This window comes from Centrocercus urophasianus, unplaced genomic scaffold (genome assembly GCF_019232065.1).
Source record: "Centrocercus urophasianus isolate 14NV4802_14NV808 unplaced genomic scaffold, USGS_Curo_1.0 seq_73, whole genome shotgun sequence".
Lineage (NCBI taxonomy): Eukaryota > Metazoa > Chordata > Aves > Galliformes > Phasianidae > Centrocercus > Centrocercus urophasianus.
In genome coordinates, this window is record NW_024885344.1 from 630,254 (window position 1) to 649,499 (window position 19,246).

General features: G+C 44.8%; 1 protein-coding gene across 1 annotated transcript in view; it reads right to left on the reverse strand.

Annotated features, from left to right (window-relative positions):
- The window catches only part of CACNA1I (calcium voltage-gated channel subunit alpha1 I), a 148,482-nt gene that overhangs the window by 52,016 nt on the left and 77,220 nt on the right, over window positions 1-19,246 (reverse strand). Inside the window, exon 4 of the mRNA XM_042837747.1 lies at window positions 12,663-12,760. Within this exon, the coding sequence (XP_042693681.1) occupies window positions 12,663-12,760 (98 nt within the window). The remainder of the gene's footprint in view (window positions 1-12,662; window positions 12,761-19,246) is intronic.

Consider the following 19,246-nt stretch of genomic DNA (forward strand, 5'->3'; position numbering starts at 1 on the left):
GGGGAGGGAAAGAAAAGGTGCTTTGAAAGGGATGTCAGTCTGGTTTAGGTCAGGAGGGAATGTTTGGGGATGGGATAGGCAGGAGTGATATTTGCAAGGACATAATGTGTAGGGAGGAAAAAATGTTTAAGGACGGATTATGAAGGAGAAGAAGTGACGGTATCAGTTCCTCCAGGGGATGGCTAAGGCCAGGCTATGGGGCAGCTGCTAAGTCCTCCTTGCCTGGCTGCCCAACTGTATCACCAGTCACCAGCTATGGCAGTTTCTAGACAGTACATCAGTAACATCAGCAGTCCAGCCACTCGCTGGGGATCGCAGACATGTCATGAGTCACTGATGGCTTTCTGATCTGTCACCATACAAAGCCCAACAGCACAGACACGTTGCTCTGCTGCTTGTCTCCATGACCTGCCATGCTCTGCAGCAACATGCTCTGCATCACTTCAGCTCTACAGCCACACACCCTCACTGCAGTGCAGCATGTTACCAGAATTAATGCTGCTTCACAGCACAAGATCACTAGTTCCCATAAACTGCCCTGGTCAGTACATGAGGGAGAGCCAAGTAACACAGGAAGCAGTGCCAGTAACGCTGTAAGAGACAGCAATGTTTTTCAAGGCAGCTGATGCTAGCTCCATCTCATCTCAAGCAGGGGCGGTGGGAAGAATGAAATTGCCCTTCAGCTGAAATGCAGAGCAGACATCCCTCGGGGATCTTACAGACAAACATGAGTTGTATCAGGATTTGCTGATTTTGCAAAGATTGATTTTGTTTGTCAATGACTTGCAAAACTTGCATGCTTTTTCCTCGAAAGCATCCTGCCTAACCATATATTCTTTCTGACTCTCATGGATTCTTATGATGATACAGGACTGAGTTATCCACAGTTCCAGAATCACAGCCATTGCCCTCATGCACCCTTTCCTGGGTCTACAGCCCAATTACCAGGCAGGTGACCCCAGCATTTGGCATCTTTTCCACATCACAAAGAATTTCAGCACTAGTAGGTTTCATTTCTAAATCTAAACAAAACCCAGTTTTCGTTTGCCCATCCTTCCTTGCCCATGGACAGTGACTGTGGGTAGAAGAAAGAACGCTGAAGCTACACCCATCCAAGCAGAAATTGTAACTCTCCTGTGGACCACCAGCCTCTTGACAACTTACACTGCTTCACTATGGGCAAAACGTTTTTTCCCTTCCTGGTCTAAACTGCAAAACAATTGCTCTGGGAACCCATTTTGAGTCCCTTGGCCCTGCACAGGAGTATACCGGTCTGGCAGCCGTACAGGGCCATCTGCTGTGGGTCTCCAAAGTGAGAGGCCCATTGCCAGGTGTCTCAGTGCTTCCACAGGCAGGAAGGGTCTGTACAACCTGAGCTGGGTCCCTGCAAGTGGTTTCTGGTCCTTCAAGCACTCACAATGTGTGGGGAAAGGAGAGATAAAGGTTGAGGAGCCTAAGAATGGAACATGGTGATTTATTGGAGAACCTGCCTGAGACGACACTGTCTCCAAAGCAACCACAGAGCCATGGAAATTGACAGAAGGCAAGGCAGGGACGGCAGCATGTTTGTCAGCACAGCTTTGGGAGCATCCTGCCCTGGAGAACCACGGTGGGCTTGTTCTGGACAGCCCCCATCTATGGTGTCATCAGTGTTTTCTGTGCAACAGCTTCTAGAAGGCACTGGAAAGCCAGTTCTTCACAATTTTTCAGCCAAGTCCTGCTGCTGCCTCTCCCCCTTTATCTTTCTGTGCTGTGAATAAATCCCTTCTCTGCCTCTCTACCACTCCACAGCACCCATGCACAGCAATCCCTGCCTGCCTTCCCCTCTCCCACTGCTGCCCTTCCCCACATTGCCATTTTTCCTTTACCACTGGCAGAGCAGAATACATGCTGGCTCACAGCAAGAAGGGAATATGAAAAGGACAGTGACCTTTTCTGAAACAACCTTTACAAAAAAAAAAAAAAAAAAAAAAAAAAGAAAGAAAGAAAGAAAGAAAGAAAAGAAACATTCCTTGAGAAGAGAAAGGAATAGGGGGCCAGGCAGTCCAATAGAAAAGCAGGGAGGTTTCCATTGACGAAGTAACATTCAGCAACCAAGAGGGCTCCCAGGGCATCAAATATGAAAAGGTTTTGCTCTTCGTGGAGAAGAAAAGCTAGAAACATGAAATATTCATGAGTACCAGGTGTGGGCTCTGAAAGGCCTTTTCTCCTCCACACTCACCCTCACAAGGAGGCCAGTCGAAAGTAGGAAACAACACTGACATCAGCTGTAGGCATCTGAGGAACGATCCTCACAGCCAGGTGTACATAAATGGGCCTCAGAAAAACCCATCCCTGATGTCCCGTGCCCACAAACAAGTATGAGGGGTGGGGAAAGGAGCGTGATGTGACCCCACCCTTTGCAGCAAGGCTACAAGCACAGCAGAGATGGTCTCAGGGGTGACAAAAGATAGGAAGGGAGAGGAGTGCCGGCATCCAGAGGCCTTTCCTACCAAATTCTGCAGATGCTACCTACAGCAACTCTCACTCCCTCCAGACATTCACTGTCAGCTCTGATTAGCTCTGCTGCCACAGCTGAAGCTTCCCTAGGCAGACTCGCCCAGCATATGGCAGGGCAGGGCTGGGGAGGAGGCAAGATCCCAGCAGGGCCACCAGCCCTGCATATGCAGGTGTGCCCAATTGCCCACTGCCCCTGTCCCAGCTCACTGTACTTTGCCTTCTCTCCACTGGCCTCTTTGCTGGACTGAGGACCTGCAGTTTTCTTTCCATAGCACTAAATGAAGGTGCTCTGAATGATGCCAGATCAGGATAGGGTGAGAAATCCAATTCTTTCAGAATTCTTTTACTCCACCCATCTCTGAGGATTTTGATCCCTCCCTAGACAGTTTGATACAATCCTTCCTTGGATGAAACCAGATAGAGAAGAACACAATGCTCAGCACTGATATCATTTTGATAGGACAAAGAGCAGTGGCCTCAAGTTGTGCCAGGGGAGGTTCAGTTTGGGTATGAGGAAAGACTCGTTCTCTGAAAGAGCGGTGCTGCAGTGGCACAGGCTGCACAGGAAGGTGGTGCAGTCACCATCCCTGGAGGTGTTCCAGAGCCGTGTGGATGTGGCACTGGGGGACGTGGTCAGTGGCCATGGTGGGGGTGGGCTGGCGGTTGGACCAGGTGATCTTAGAGGTCTTTTCCAACCTTAATGGTTCTGTGATTCTATGATCATTTGCATCATGGGCCAAGCCACTGATTGTCATTTTATCTGGAGCAAAAGCAAATCTGTTTCCATCAGTACTTATGACCATAACTGGCAGGACATTCTGCAGAGTGCCTGAAGCATTGCTCTGTCCCTCAGCCAGGCAGCTTGCCCAAGCATGCCTCCTTTCCTTCCTCCCCACCCCAGGATGCATGGCAGTCCACCCAGATAGCATGAGGCTGGCAAGATTTCCCTGTGCATAATCTCTGTGCACACAGTGCAAGCTGGCGCTCCAGCTTGTGGCCCTCCTCACTGACTTCTTGCTGATCCTGCACTCAACTGCTGTTTAACACATTGCTTTCATTTACATCAGTGAAAACATGGGTCTGAATCACTGCAAAAAGAAAGTCATCAGCTATAGGCGCACTGCCAATTCCACCATTATCATAACTCATAGCTTCCCTTACTAGCCAGGACAATGCTCCCTTTGCTGCATTGCTCCTAATCAATGCTTCTCCTGCAAAGACATGTGTGAGTGAGATGAGCTCAGCCACAATGGTCAATGGGCAGCCCCACCAGATTTCTCACAGAACTACAGGATGGCTGAGGTTAGTAGATATGTCTTATCCATCTGGTCCAAACTCTGTTTCAACAGGGATACCCACAGTAGGGTGCCCAGTGCCATGCCCACATGGGTTTTGGAGATCTCCAAGGAGGACACCCCTCAGTCTATGCTCCATCACCTGCACAGACACAATGTGCTGCCTGATATTTGCTTCTCAAGCTGTTAAAGGTACACAAACACTGCAGACCATCACCCTCTGCTTTGTACCAATGCTGTAGGAGACAGTCCCAGATATCTGCCCTGATCCAGATAAAACAAACCCTAGATAATGCACAGTGTATTGGCATATGATGCACGATGTATTGTGTGGTTTTTTTAGCCAGCTTTGCTGCTAAGGAAAAGACAGCTGCCACAGGCACAAATGTAAAGCATTATCTGCATTTAGGAGTGTCCAACCATCAACCCATCCCCATCATGCCCACTAACCATGTCCCTCAGTGCCACATCCTCACAGTTCTGGAACACCTCCATGGACAGTGACTCCACCACCTCAGTGGGAAGCCTGTTCCAATGCCTCACCACTCATTCTGAGAAGAAATCATTACTAATATCCAGACAGAACCTCCCGTAACACTTGCCAGCATGACCCGTGCTTTAGGAGTAGCACTAGGTCCCTCACCAATGCCCCGTTCAACAAGCAAAGCTTTCTCGCACCTCTGTCTGGCTTATAGCCCTCATCCCATTCAGTCTGCTGATGGCCTAAGCTCCAGTTATCCAAATCTTTGTACCTCCTCAGCTTGACCACAGACACAGAAAATATCAAAGCATGACATTTCCAGAACTTATAAAGCTTCAGCTGATATAAAAAGCTGCTGTTCATTTTCTCAGCAGCATGGGCACATCAAGCCCTGTCTCCCCTAAGGATATTGTGTCAAGTTCAAGCATTAAGTATCATTACTCCTTACCTTTAAAGTACTTCTCAGCTTAAGCCTGAAGTAGCCAAAACAGAGAGTAAAGCTGCCTAGCTACAATGCTCAGCACATAAGGGCACATAAAGCACACAAAGGGGCATAGGTGCCAGGGCCAGGGCTGAATCTTGATATTCCGGAACCCTTCCTACCTACCCATCAAATGACAGAGGCACATCTGGGAAATAGGTTCCTCCTAGTGAGACTGAGTGTGCAGAAGTGTCAACAACCTTGAAAAAGCTAATTTGCTTTAGCGTGGTTATTAACATGACCCTACTGCACCTTCACACCATGATGGATGCCCTGAGCCCAGCTAAGGTTAGCAGATAGCAGTGAGCTCAGCTCAAAGCCCTTCCACCACTGATGCTCACATGCAGTAAGTGCCACCATAACATTGCTGGTAGCCACGCAACCAGTGACATAAGACATTCCAGTACTTGAAGGGAGCTTATAAGCAGGAGGGGGACCAACTTTTTACCGTCTAATAGTGATAGGACAAGGGGGAATGGCTTTAAACTAAAAGAGAGATTTAGGTTAGATGTTAGAGAGAAACTCTTTACACAGACTCTGGTTAGGCACAGGCTGACCAGAGAGCTGTGGTGTCCCATCCTTGGAGGCTCAAGTCCAGGTTGGATGGGACCCTGGGCAACCTAAGCTGCTGGGTGGCAGCCCTGCCCATGGCACAAGGTCTCCTTCAACCTAAGCCATGAGACCATTGCAATCAGGAGACCATTTTTTGCCCCCCCTATCTCATTAACCTGTACAAGGTTTGGTCTCCTTATTTTGGAGAGTGATGCCAGCTGTGGGATTATTTCTTAGAGAGGTGGCTCTGGGGGTTTGCTGCCATTCTGTTTCTTTTTCTGTTTCTTTTTCTGCACTGCACATCTAATAATCAACACCTACTACCACCTGCCACTGCTGATCACTCACCGATCAACTCTTTTTTTGCAGCTATAAATGCAATGATGATTACATTCATTGTCAGCAAAAATTCCATTAGAAACATACAGCTCCACCTTCTCTTTCAGAATTGCAGGGGTCACACAACACTGGGGACAAAAATGAACTCTAGTGCTGTGGCTGCAAGCCTCTTTATCATTCCTATAAATACCCTTAAGTTCTTACACGTATCCAGCTTTGTATAAGTAGGACAGAATAATGCAAAAATATTATGTAAAGCAGTGGTAATGCAACTCCTGGTTAAGATTTAACGGCACTAATTTCCTCTTGCTGTCACTAACGTGAATCATGTTCCTTTCTACTGCAGGCAGCAATGTGACATTAGGCGAAACGTGTACGAAGGGGAGAATCAGGCCCTAAGTACACAAAGATCAAGGAACTTCGGGCTGTGGTTGTAAATTGCCCTGCCCACACACGCAGAGCGCAGTCTGCATTAGTGCATACGACATTATCTTTTACCTGATAATACACTGTCATTAATGCTCACATTTCCATGGTATCCATCGCTTGATAGGTCCCATGGGACAGATTTTGCAAAACAGCTCAGCTCCCAGTTAGGCAGCAAAATACGTGGCTGGGCTTTGGAGAGCACCGTGTCTACTGAAGGCTGAGCTTGTTTGGAAAGGCAACACAATTGGCAGAAAGGGAGTTGTGCATTTTTTAAATTCTGTCTGTGCCAATTCTCTTGGAGGAGAAGGGAGAAACAAAGATTCCAGTGAAGCTCTCTTTAAGACTGGTTTGGTTTTTTTTTTGGTTGTTGTTATTGTTGTTTTGGAGCGTGTGTGGTTTTGTTTCTTTTTCTCCAAGCTTGCTTTACTTCCAGTAGACCCCAAAGTGCTGTTGCTAACTCTTGAGTTTTTTATCAAGAGCCTTGAGATGTGTGGCATTAACCTTCAGGTGTGAGATCTTGCTACGACTTCATAATCTCAGATCACATTAAAAAAGAGATTTCTATTCCTCACTTCTGTGGGGAGAAAGAGGAATGCAGGATCTGAGTCATGGGGGTCTAAAGGTCTACAAACCACAGGAAAAATAAAAATAATCTGTGATTTTCTTATTCCTTTTATTCAGATCTCTTGATTCCAAACCCAGATGATGACTTAAAAAGGGCACAATTTGTGTCTTTTGAATACTTGTTTATAGTAACAGTGAAAATTGAGCAGACTGGTTCAGAGAAGGAAAATTTACTTTCTCCCATGAACTGTGACCACAAAAAACAAACAAACAAGAGAGGCAGAACATGTGGCACAGAACAAGACATTACCAGTTGTACATTCTGTGCACTTCAGTGTTCCCCAGGTCTCTGCCATGATGCTGAATTAACACAGGTGTAATTTTCTTTTTGCTTTTACCCAAATTTACCATGATTATCCATTAAAAAACATGGCAATATTCTGAACACTGTGAAAGACACATGAAAAATGATGTTGACATCAGACCAAAAATAGATAAAATTGGAACCTGTTCTCAGGGCTAGAAGACTTCCACCAGCAATACTACTAACCTGGTCAGTTGGTTAAGAAAGCCCCAGGCAAGCACTGATTTACCCATTTATCAGGTGTATTCATCAATAGACTTCATAATAGTGCTTGCCCTTGTTTCACTTTTGATTGCCTGTCTTCTCCCTGTGCTTAAGTTCTCCGTATTGCCCTACACACAGAGGTACACCACACCACGCTAGGGCGAGAAAGCCTTCATGCCATGCCCCCAAAACCCTGCTGCTTGCATCTCATGCATCTCTCCCATACCCCCAGCTCCTTTTCTGTCCTCACTCTGCTCTGCTCCCTCCCATGCTATTTTCCCTATCCTAAAAGTTTCTGTCGGATTTAGGTCTTGATTGACTTGATAAAGAGCTGTGCTGCTCAAGGAACAGCGCACATGGGGGAAGTGTGGTTCTGACTTCTTTTCTATCACCAATCTGCCCCCTCTCTGAGGAAAGGCATTCTCTAATGGCCTTCTCCAGGCATAAATTGCATAGCGCTTTTCAGTGCTTCGCTCCACTTGGCTGTGAGATTGGGTTGGGAAGGGAAGAGATAGGCTGAGCTTGACCCGATCAGCACACCTTACACTAAGTGGCAGCTTCATCTCTGGCTGCATTTGAATCACACATGTCCAACTAGGGCATGAAGAGGGCTTTGTGGCCTCTTAACTTCTGTGTAGGCATGTCTGAGAGAAGCATAGAATAATTTAGGTTGGAAAAGACTACTAAGTTCATCTAGTCCAACTTCCAGCCCATCACCACCGTGCCCACTAATCATGTCCTCAGTGCCACATCCACATGTCTCTTGAATACCTCCAGGGATGGTAACTCCACCACCTCCAACATCACTCCTGTCCCAGGGCTGATCCTAATCAGGATGATGTTTGTGTGTGGATAAACTTGCATGTGCACATTTGCACACCGTTGTAATTATGGTTTCTATGTCACTGGGATGTGATTATAAACAGAGTGTTTTATATGAATTGAGGATAGGTTAGGTTTAAATATTTGGGAAATATAGTAACATCTGAGTTTCACTTACCTCTTCACAAAGGAAGTTATGAGAGGGAAAAAAAGCCTCAAAAATAGTTAAATGAAACAAGACAAGGTAATCAGTGTTGGAGGAGAACAGGTGACAGTCATCTTTCAGAATGACTGAGACATCTGAAGTAAAGAACTGGGTCTCAGAAGGGGATTCTCATAATCCCTTTGCATTTCCAACTTCTAGGGCAGGACTGTGTCCATCAAATACTCTTGCCGTTTTGTCTGATCTAGCTGTGAATGAGACTGTCTTACAGCCTAATATATCTCCATCAGAAGATAATTTCACACATGCTCATCAGTGAAATTAGTTCTTCAAAAACACATTTAGAGAAGTAAATGTCATCACTTTTCCCCTGAGCCAGGTATGGGGTTCAGAGCCAGACTGCTCCATATCCAGCACCGTCACAGCACTGAACACGGGTAGCTCATTGTACAGTACAGATTCAAAGCACAAAATCTAAAACACCACCCTCTCCCACTCCAGAATTCAGCTGTTTCAGACTATTTTTACATTGCGGGATGAGCACAGGGCTAAGGAGGCATCAGCTGGATTCCTGATATCACTGGTGACACTCTCTGAGCCTCACTCACCCGCTCTGAAGCATGAAGAAGATTAAACTAACAAGTCTTGGTTTATATTTCTGAGATCCGTAGAAGAAAAATAGAGAAATCTCATCTATTTGGACCCATGGAGCTACTGTAATCATAATAATAAAGAAAAATAGGGCTAGACCAAGAGTTTTGTACATAGCAGTTTTGCTGATAAAAAATGCTATTTCATTTAAATGGAAACACTTCGGGTTGTGCTTTGTGACAGCTATGGTTCCTTTATCTGACAGAAGGAGAGGGAGGAGGGTAGTAGAGGAAAGTGTTTTGATAAAGTTGAAATATTCTATTTCGATACTTCTAGAATGGAATGGTTGATGTTGTTTGTTTTGAAACTTCTTTGTCATAACTAAACATAGGAAGCAATCAGAAATCCAAACAAACCTCCTAAAAATAGGCAGAATAAAGCCATATTAAAATGAATGGTAAATGCTTATTCTTGTTCTGAGAAAAAAAAATAAAAAATATAAAGCAGATCTTCCCACAAATCTGAAATTCTATTTCCTGCACAGCTAGAAATAAGCATATAACATATTTCTAATGCCTATACTTCCCCACTTAAGCATCACTGTGCTAACACACCAAATATTAAGCACATGTATACACTTTCTATTCAATAAAGTTGCTACGCAACACTCTGCAACAGACTCCTTCTCTTCCGCACAGTGTGCTCAGCTGAAGTAATCTGCTTCCAAATGATGAATCGGTTACTAAATTGCAAGTGGGAACTGGAAGGCATCAAACACAATGCAAAGGCTATTCCTTGCATGAGATCAACGCGACAAGAACGAGCAAACCAAAGAGACATTTTCTGCTCCGACGTCGAAAAATGTAATAGCAAAAGTGAAAGAAATTCAAATGATCAGATATGACTACAGACTCCCCGCTCTAAAGAGGGCAGAAATAAAACAAAAGCAGCCTTCCTCCAAATCTGGCGCAGGCAGAAAGGCCATGGCTCACCTAGCAACCTGCTGCGCTGTTGCAAAAGGACAACAACAATAAATGGAGGTAGAATTTCACCCCCAGCCCAGGACACAGGCATGCTCAGATCAAAAAGCCTCTGACACAGACCTGAAGGGTGTTTTGTTTCTTTACACTTGTTTAGTGGCTTGTCACATCAGCTAACCGCTGCAAAATTGAATCACGAGGCAGCAGGACCAGAAGCAATCCATAATTTGTTGTTTCATGCATTTTCAGGCAAAACCCCTAAAGGCAGCACTCCTGGGGCTGTAGTCAGGAAAGCAAGAGATAAGCTGGAATGCTAATGAAGGTATGAGACATGTTACAAAAAACAGGGCACTCATGTTTTCTCTAGTACTCTTTAAGTATACTTTGAGTGTAGGAATGATGAGGCAGGTCAGAGTAATAAACTGCTTTACAACTCTGAAATGCTCAGTAGCACATCCTACTGAGAATCACAAGAAATGCAATTAATTGCTGATAATTGACAGCTAAACATCAGCTCTGACCTTAAAGCAAAGGAGTCTGGAATTCAGAAGAGTCACCGTGTGAACACTCATCCTTGGGCAATCCCCTTTTACTCACTGTGCCCTCACTGAGTCTCAATCTGGGACTGGAAAGATTTCCCCTGGCAGCAAGCTTCACAGCCTAATTATTAACTGGGTGGAGAACGTCTTCCTTAATGGACGTTTGCCACAGTGCTATACGATAATGGACTACATTTGCCACCTTTTTCTTTACACACTCGATATCATTTTCTTCTTAAGTAAAAAAAATAACATGAAACCCTTTGAGATAGCCAGTGGGGAATGCTAGACCATGTTGTCCCATTGTGTCACATGAACATGGCTGTGTATCTGTGTTTGGGATTTTCTCCTGCTCCTCCCCAAATATGTGGAATGCTTCCACCAAGACCTTGATCCCACTCTGCTTCCAGCTGTGTTATTTCCTTTTTCTTTGCTCACACCTGCGACTCCTCCAGTTTGGTATCATCAGCACATCTCACTAATAAACTTAGCTCTTTCCTCAGATCAGTAATGAAGAACTTTAAAAAGACATTAAAAAAAGATTTGTGGCCAAAGGTCCTATTAATTATGTTTGCCGTACCCCGCTGGGCACCTTTTTCCAATGCAGCACATTCCCATTTATCATAAGACTTTGTTTACAGCCTCTTTGCCAGTTTTCAACCCACAAGTAAATGCTTCCTTTCCCAGGGACTGATTTTTTTTTCTTTCTTTCTTTTTTTTTTTTTTTTTTAAATTAATAGCAGGATGTCTTTCTTCCAAAAACTTCTCTCCATATAACCACAGATTTATGTAGCGAGAAAGATACATAAAGGTTTAACCACAGAGTGGAAATTAAAACAGCATCAATTTCATACAGGTGGGGCTTTATACTGATAAAAGCTTCATGGTCGGGACACTCGGGAAATTCAATGGCTTGCACTCCATGGAGGTCAGCTGAGATGATTGAAAGCCTCTCCGGGGCCTTCACATCTACAGAACAGGTCTCTGGTGGGCTGGTTCTGGTCTCACCTACACCACTCCTCCTAGGCACAACACCTGTGAACAGAGGGCTGACTCCAGCTGTTCCAGGCTATGAATAAGGATAAAACATGCCCTTGGTTTTTTGTCAGTCGAGCTTTGCTCCTGACCACTGGCGCCCAGTGACTGACATGCCTTTGGCAGACGTCTACAGGAGTCAGTTGGACTCATCATCATTCAAGATGTTTACACTCATCATAAAGGTTAAGTCTACCCTGATAATAGGGATCAGCCTTGAAGTGATCTCTGAGCACAGATTCACAGGACTCCTTAGGAAGCAGGGAGGAAAGTGAACTGCACAATAGCAGGATGGAGCTGCCTAGACACAACTAGCTGTGCGTCCCAGAGGGATGAATAAGCCATGCTTCCACAGTATTCCCTTCACCTCACCATCAGTTTCCAGGAGAAATTTTACCCATGTTGTCACCCCCATGGTGGACATATTAAATTCCTGAGTGTGTTGTTAGTGCCCAAAACAGCTGCTTTTCCACCTGTTCCCTTTCTGCCACATCAGGTGAGCAGGACTGTGCCTCAGCTCCTCAGTCACACTTTGTAACAGTCACTGTCCCTGGCTATTGTCAAGAGATAAAAACACACCCAACAAGAGGGACAAGATGTGGAGCCACACATTCAGACATCTGTCTTCAAATAAATGTCACTGTGAAAGTGACTTTGGCATAAAAAAAAAGGTGTATAATACAAACTAGGAGGACAACTGTGCAAAATTTCCCCAGATCAGGGAAAGAAAAGGGAGAGTCTGAGCTCAAGAAAAGGATTAGGAGAGCTCTGGCAAGGTCTTAGCCACTGCAGCATGCCTGATTAAGGAGATTATGGGGAAGAGTAAAGAAACTTCCTGTCATTCTGTGAGACGGAAAAAAAAGTATGGAAGAAATGCCGAAAGTCTCATGGCTGCACACGGCAGCTGCTGTCTTTGAACAAAGAAGAGCCAGAACATGGAGTGAAACAGAAGGCTGAGGTCAGAGCTCCTACAGTCCCTGGACCTCAACAGCATGCAACCTGCCCACTGGCTCCCCTCCACCCACTTGGATATAACCAAAGCCTTCATCGATACCTCCTGTGGTTAAATAACAGTGACAATGCCTGCTTACTCCATCCAGGATTGCAGTGAGCAGTGCTGACTTGAGAAAAAAAGAGAGAGGCAGAGGAAGGAGGAATCAGGGTTCCCCCATGATAAGGAAAGCCTGCACACACCACGCAGCAGCCCCCATTCATTTAGCATCTAAAGCCAGCATGGAGAACACCACGTCACAGAGCCTTACTGGTCATGTATTCACCATGTACAATCCCAGCTGGCCATATATGAGAGGCAAGTATGACTTACTGGGTACACGGTTGATAGCTTTCAGGGGTCTCAGGACGCGGACAGTACGGATTGCAGACAAGTTAATGTTTTGGAGATCCAGAGAGTACTCCACCATCCTGCAGAAGAAGAGAGAAAGAGTTTAAACAACCCAAAATCTTGGCTTGAAGTACAGGGTAGGGTTGTTCACACAGTCAGTGTGGTGCTGAATTTCACTGCCACTTTGTAAAGCTCTTCTGTAGATGTTCTGAAGGTGCAAGATGAGGTCCTTGAAGGAGGCTCATATTAACCTGCTTTACCTCACATAGAAGTAAAACCCCCTACTTAAAGAGGTAACATTTTCAGCTAGGTGGGACGGCTTCTCCCATAGCTGTGAATCACTCCTTTTTGTCAGCAACCAAAAGAGAACAATCCTAATTTTAGTACATATGCTAGACCTCGGTTTTTCTAACCCAACAGTATGCTCCCTAAATAACCTCGCATTGCAAATAACTATGACTAATGTGTTGGCTTTGCTTCGTGAGAAGCAGGTGCAGGTTACAGAAGTGACCTGGCTCAGCATCCCTTAGCCCACTGCTCTCCTCTCCTTGCCCAGTATGGCGGATGCCCAGGTAACTTGTCTATCTCTGGGAAAGCACTAGAAGATGCTGGATTCTAATAACCATTTACCTTGGCCAGCAGAATCCACCTGAGGATCTCAAATTATTTTGCACGAAGAGCTAAAATGATGCCAAGAGTAGAATGGGGGTAAAGTCACTCCATGAGAAATATCAGGGAGATGACTTGAGTGAAACTTTTGGATTGTGTGCATGCAGCCCTCTGTCCAGGGCAGTCAGTTCTCCTTTCTCACAAGCACTGACTTCTCTCCTCTTTCAATTACAGATTGACTTTCTCACAGTCTTTCTGCGCATCTTGACTCTTACGTTTCTACAGACTGCAACAATGGACTGATCCTTCCATTGATCACCCTCTCGACTCAAAAGGACCTTGAAGAGCAAGTGTCAAGTTATCTGTCTACACTTTTCACAAAAGGGACTTGTCAGAGTGATAGATTTTCAAACACAAAAGGATAAACCTGTCGAAGTGTTGTGATTATTCTCTCCCATGCTCTTTTTCTTTCTCTCATTCCTTTCACTCTATTCTCTCATAGACTTTTAGGGTAATTGCATGAAATAATTCTTCCTCTGAAATGCAGTGGCATTCATTTACCTCCCTGGAGCTGTCAGTTCCACACACCGAATGCAGAAGCAGAGAGGAAGGATTCCATGTAAGTAATCAAAATGTTCACACACACAAGATGCAACCAAAAAGATACCAAACCCAGAAGAAAAACACAGATAGCCTACAGAAAAATTAGTGGTAGACATAGACTAGGATATGATCAGCTGAAACTGGGAAGTGAGTAATGAAAGTAGAAAGAATATGCAGTGTTATGCATACATATACACAACTACAGGGCATCACACAAAGGAGATGTGATGCAAATGAGCACAGTACAAAGGCTCTTGAGTGAACACTGATAGGCCTCTCTACAAAAACATAACGCAAGGTTGCCTCATCAGTGAGATGTTGCTCCAAAATCAGACATATCTTCTGGAAGGATGGAACTACATTTAAAGGAGAGCAATGTACAGACGTGGTTGTATTGCTCCCAGGTGTTGCTAACACCTTGTCACAGCAAAAGAGATGCGATATATTAAGGCAGCTTCATGGCTGAAGGAGTCTATGCTGTGGTCTCTTAGGTAGGCAATAGATAGATCCATGCACAGAAACATAAAGGTCTCCAAACTTGATGAGGTCTCACAGAAGATTCTTCCCTCTCCTAGAAAGCCATGTCCCCAAGAGAACCAGATTGAGGTCAGTAGAAAACAGAACAATCTGAACATGTTCTGTCAGATACCAAATTAGCAAATCACCCCAAAATATGTCTAATTTTGAGAAGTGGTCATCTTTGAACTGCAAGTGACCAAATTAAAATTCCTGAAGAACATCATGACCCGTACAAAACTGGAGCACAAAGGAACAGCACTGAGCTAATGCTGAGAAAAGATCAGTAAACAGAAGTAGTATCTTTCCCTAGACTCAATAATGCACAGTTCAATTAAAGGTGTAACCTACATTTACAAATTGTGTGGGGTTTGCCCTCTTGTGGCTACAGCTGTGTCACTGGTATTGTTATTGGAGAACCCTTAACCATGTGCATGTACTAACTCTACCAATTGAAATGAGCTTGCCACCTATGTGACACAATCCATGTGTTACTGGAGAAGTGATAATCACCAAAATAATAGATGCAGATCCTTTTGAAGCAAGATGAATGTTGCCCTAGCTGCAACTGTTCAGTTCAGACAACTGGAGAGCCAACCTCCCAGATCCCTCGAGGCCTGCAGATTTGCTGCAGTTGTGTTCCAGTTTAGCTAGAAAAAGCATGGAATAGTCAATCACTCTGCAATGAAAATGGCAGGCAGTTCCCTAGGATGGGTCAGAGAAGGGCAACTCTTAAATTTTTCAGTGAGCAACTGCTAACAAAAATGAGTTCTGTCATAGCAGGCCCCAGGACTTCTGCTCATTCAGCAGACCTTTTCTGCCTACAGTTCTTCCTATGCCTCTGGTCTTGGCTGTAAGAATAGAAAGATATCCAAGATGCTTAAATCCCCGCAAATTGGTTATGCCTATTATAGCTGTGTAAATCACATCCAGAACAACTCCAGTTCAACTCCATTGCAATTATTGCAGTAGGGTCATTCATTCTTGCCTTTTCATAGTGATACCTATGAGTCAGCTTATGCTTACCTTTGCACAAGGCTAGCATGCTTGTACAAGAGTGGACTGGGATGGCTCCAGTGATCAGCAAAACAAAGAATTCTCTCTGTAGACAAAGCCTATGAATCCAGATGTTACTTCCTTCCTCTATTGAAATAGGATCTCCAACCCTGGGCAACATTTCAGGAATTGTCAGCCCAGCTGCATTTGCTCTTGCCTTTCTCCAGTCAGCTCTCTGCTGCTTGGAAACCCAGCGTGTACATGCAGTCTCTGTAAGACTGGGCTGTACCTAATGTCCTCATACCACAAGTGGGAGATAGTAGTGGACAGACAGCAAGTTAAAAGTGGGTGTCACAAAAAGGCATCAGCCAAAAGCAGACTTAGAGCAGAAGGGTCACATTTTCCCATGTTTATGTCTCAAGATCTTGTGATAACAGAATCATAGAGTTGGAAAAAGTTGGAAAAGACCTCTAAGATCAACCATCAGCCCATCCCCACCATGCCCACTGACCATGTCCTGAGTGCCACATCCACACAGCTCTGGATCACCTCCAGGGATGGTGACTGCATCACCACCCTGGGAAGCCTGTTGCAGTGCCTCCCCACTCCTTCTGAGAAGAAATTTTTCCTAATATCCAACCTGAACCTCCCATGGTGCAACTTGAGGCCATTACCTCTTGCCCCAAGTTGCAAGCCCATGGTGCTCAACTGGATTCTCATATGCACCAAACTTTAGTGCTTCAATCTCTATCAGTCTAGCAACTCAGGGAACCACACATTTACTCAGTGTTCACTAACCAAGAGCACAGCAGTATTAAAGGCCATTCAAAACAGTTGCAACCTTATTAAATCAAAGGAGATTTCCAGCCTCCTCATCCTCACACCTGTGGAGACTTGGATTAGATATTAGGAAGAATTTCTCTGCAGAAGGAGTGATGATGCATTGGAACAGGTTGCCAAGGGAGGTGATGGAGTCACTGTCCCTGTATATGTTTAAGGAAAGAGTGGGTATAGTACTTAGAGTTGTGGTTTAGTGGACAATATTAATGATAGGTAGATGGTTAGGCTAGATGATCTTAGAGCTTTTTACCAAACTTCATGATTTTATGCATTCTCGCATGGTGAGCAAGGGCAGACCCTACAATCTGACTGCCCCTCATCTCTTGTCCCCTGTTCCCTGGCTACTTTAGGTACACACTGTTTGTAAAAAGCTTCATTTCTTTTTGATTCAGAGGTAGCTGGACAAAGTCTTAGATGCAGAATAGCTTGTGTGGGTTGTGAGCTGTCCTTTCCTCTTATGGGGCAGAAGTGTAAAGCATCTCTCAAGGGAAACGGCAGCTCATTTCTAGCACCACTAAAGTATTTTGTGGCCTCTGGCGTGGGTTGGCGAGCACAGGGGCAGGGTAGGAAGCTGGAACTATGCTAAATTAGAGAGCAGCTCTTGATCTGTGATGGAATTTGAGCAGTGAGCTGTCAAGATAATTGAATTTATACAGTAATTCTTCTTCGCTCAGTAGAGATTTGCTTCTTCAAAACTTTTTGTAAGAAACTCTTCTGGAAGGAAGGAGGATTGAGACACTCACTGTCCCTGCACTGCACAGCTCAAGACTGATGCATGGTGAGAATGCTATCATAGTGGGGAATAGAACAGAGGCACCAGCTGCGTACATGGGATTCACCCCACATAACAGGAGGATGTCTGGTGGGGAACACATCTCTATTTGAACTCTGCTTCTCCTCATTCTCAAAGCATCCCACGCCCTCCCCACCCCATTTCTGACTCATTCATGCCTCCAACATTTCCACATCTTTTAATCCTTCTGGCCCTCCTTCCAGCTTCTCTGACTTTCCCTCTTTTTTTTTTTTTTTCTGCTTTACCTCATGTCCTTCAATTTCCTTGCCAATCTTTTATTTCCTTTCCAGTCTCCATCTTTGTTCCTTTTACACCTTTTCCTACTGACCTTCTTAATGGGGCCTCCTTCTACCTCTGTCTTGCTGATAAACATTAGCCTATACCTAATCAGCTCTGCTTAGCTGAATACACATGAGACCTTGAGTTTAACTTAGATGAGTCCAAACTACCACAAGGGGACAAGCTAGCAATTTGTTAGCACAGCAACCCTGTACAGAAAACACCTGGCCTGGAGTACCTCCATTCCATGCCAAGCAGTGGAGGAGACAGAGGTACGTGGGGAGGAAGGGGGCATGCACCCAGCACAGCATCACGCACCCACATTGCTCACAAGACCTCGACCATAGCAGAAAAGCTTCATTAGCCACAGCTTGGCATATGCCAGCAGGTTTGGATCTGCCTTGGCACTCTGCTTCTTGAGCAGCGACAAAGCCCAGGAGAGAAGAGCAATGCTTGTTGCTCAACAGCAGCAGAATTGCTCAGCCAACGCGGCCCTGGGCCAGGCCAAGAGAACAGGCTGACCAGCAGGTCTGAGGAATAAATGTATTTTAAAGTAGACACAGAAAGAATATGAAAACCACGCGTGAGTTCCAAAACATTCAGACTTTATCTTGCTGTACAGTAACCAAAGGTAATGTACTCACGTAGTGCCTTGCTAGCAGCTTTTCCACAATCACCTTCAATGAAATCAATGATTAAAACAGTTCAAACATTACCATTTACCTCTTCATATTTACATCTCCCTACACCTTTATTATGTACTTATTAACTTTCTTAATCTTGGCTCTCGGATTTCTTTTTGCTGATAATTAGCACCCAAAAATTAATATTTAAAATGAATTCTGAAAGCATTCATGAAAAATACCGAGGCAGTATTTTTCTTATGACACAAAGCCAATATGTTTTTGTTAAATTCAAAAGCTGCCTAATTCCCCTTCTCCGATAGGGGTTTTCAATTGAAATCTAATTAACTGCAGTCTAATCAATTCATATTTCTTTGTCAAATAACTTCAGGTTTGGCACTGAAGCCAAAATCTTTATGGCTGTGTCTTCTGAGCTGCAGCCTCCAGCTCACTGCGAGTCTTTGTGCAAAGGGAAGCTCTCGTTGCCTGAGGACTTTGGCCATTTGTTCCTAGCATCTGTGAGCACTTGGGGCAATGAAGACAGAAGACAACTTGCTTGCTCCTCCCTGAATTCCTTCAGCTAAGAACGCTCAATTTTCCTGATTTTTTACTACAGATATCAGCACCAAAATCTGCTCCATTTACCATGGCATTGCTCCCTTTACCCAGGTGCCCCCCAGCACAAGCCCATGGAGGTGGAGAATCCCATAGGTCAATACCTCTGTACGTTCTATAAGAACTGCAGTTTGTGGGGAGATGATGGGAGGCAGATATACCTCTAAACCTTCCTACTGCTGTGTTAGGCACCAGAATGAGCTCTGAAAGGTCTGAGTACCTCTGCACTGGCTATGTAACTGTGGCTGCAGCGCAGAGGTGGAGCAAAGTTGGTCTCATTCCCTTCTGATGGAAGGGAAATAAAAGGCGTGTGCAGTGCTAGAAGTCCAATCCTCCTGCTAAAGTATTTTCCCTATAATAGGTAGTACAGGAAAGAGCCCAGTTGGGTTTTGCACAGTTTGGTGCCTCTATGGCTCGGCTTGAACCTCCTTCCCCCCCTCAAATAGCTGAGTTGAAGTCCTTTCGTTACCTACTGCAGAAATTATGGGATAACATCACATGGGATGTGGCCAGACATTACACAGCAGGACCTTAAATTGCTCTGCAAATCGCAGGGCATTCAGCTAAGTAGTCCTGCTTATCTCTGTTAAAGTTAGAGCTCATCACGCTGCATAAAGACAACTCTCTGCTGACATAAAAGCTGGAAGTTAGAAGCAAAGGGAAAAAATGCCTTGCTAGTAAAATGAGGGCTG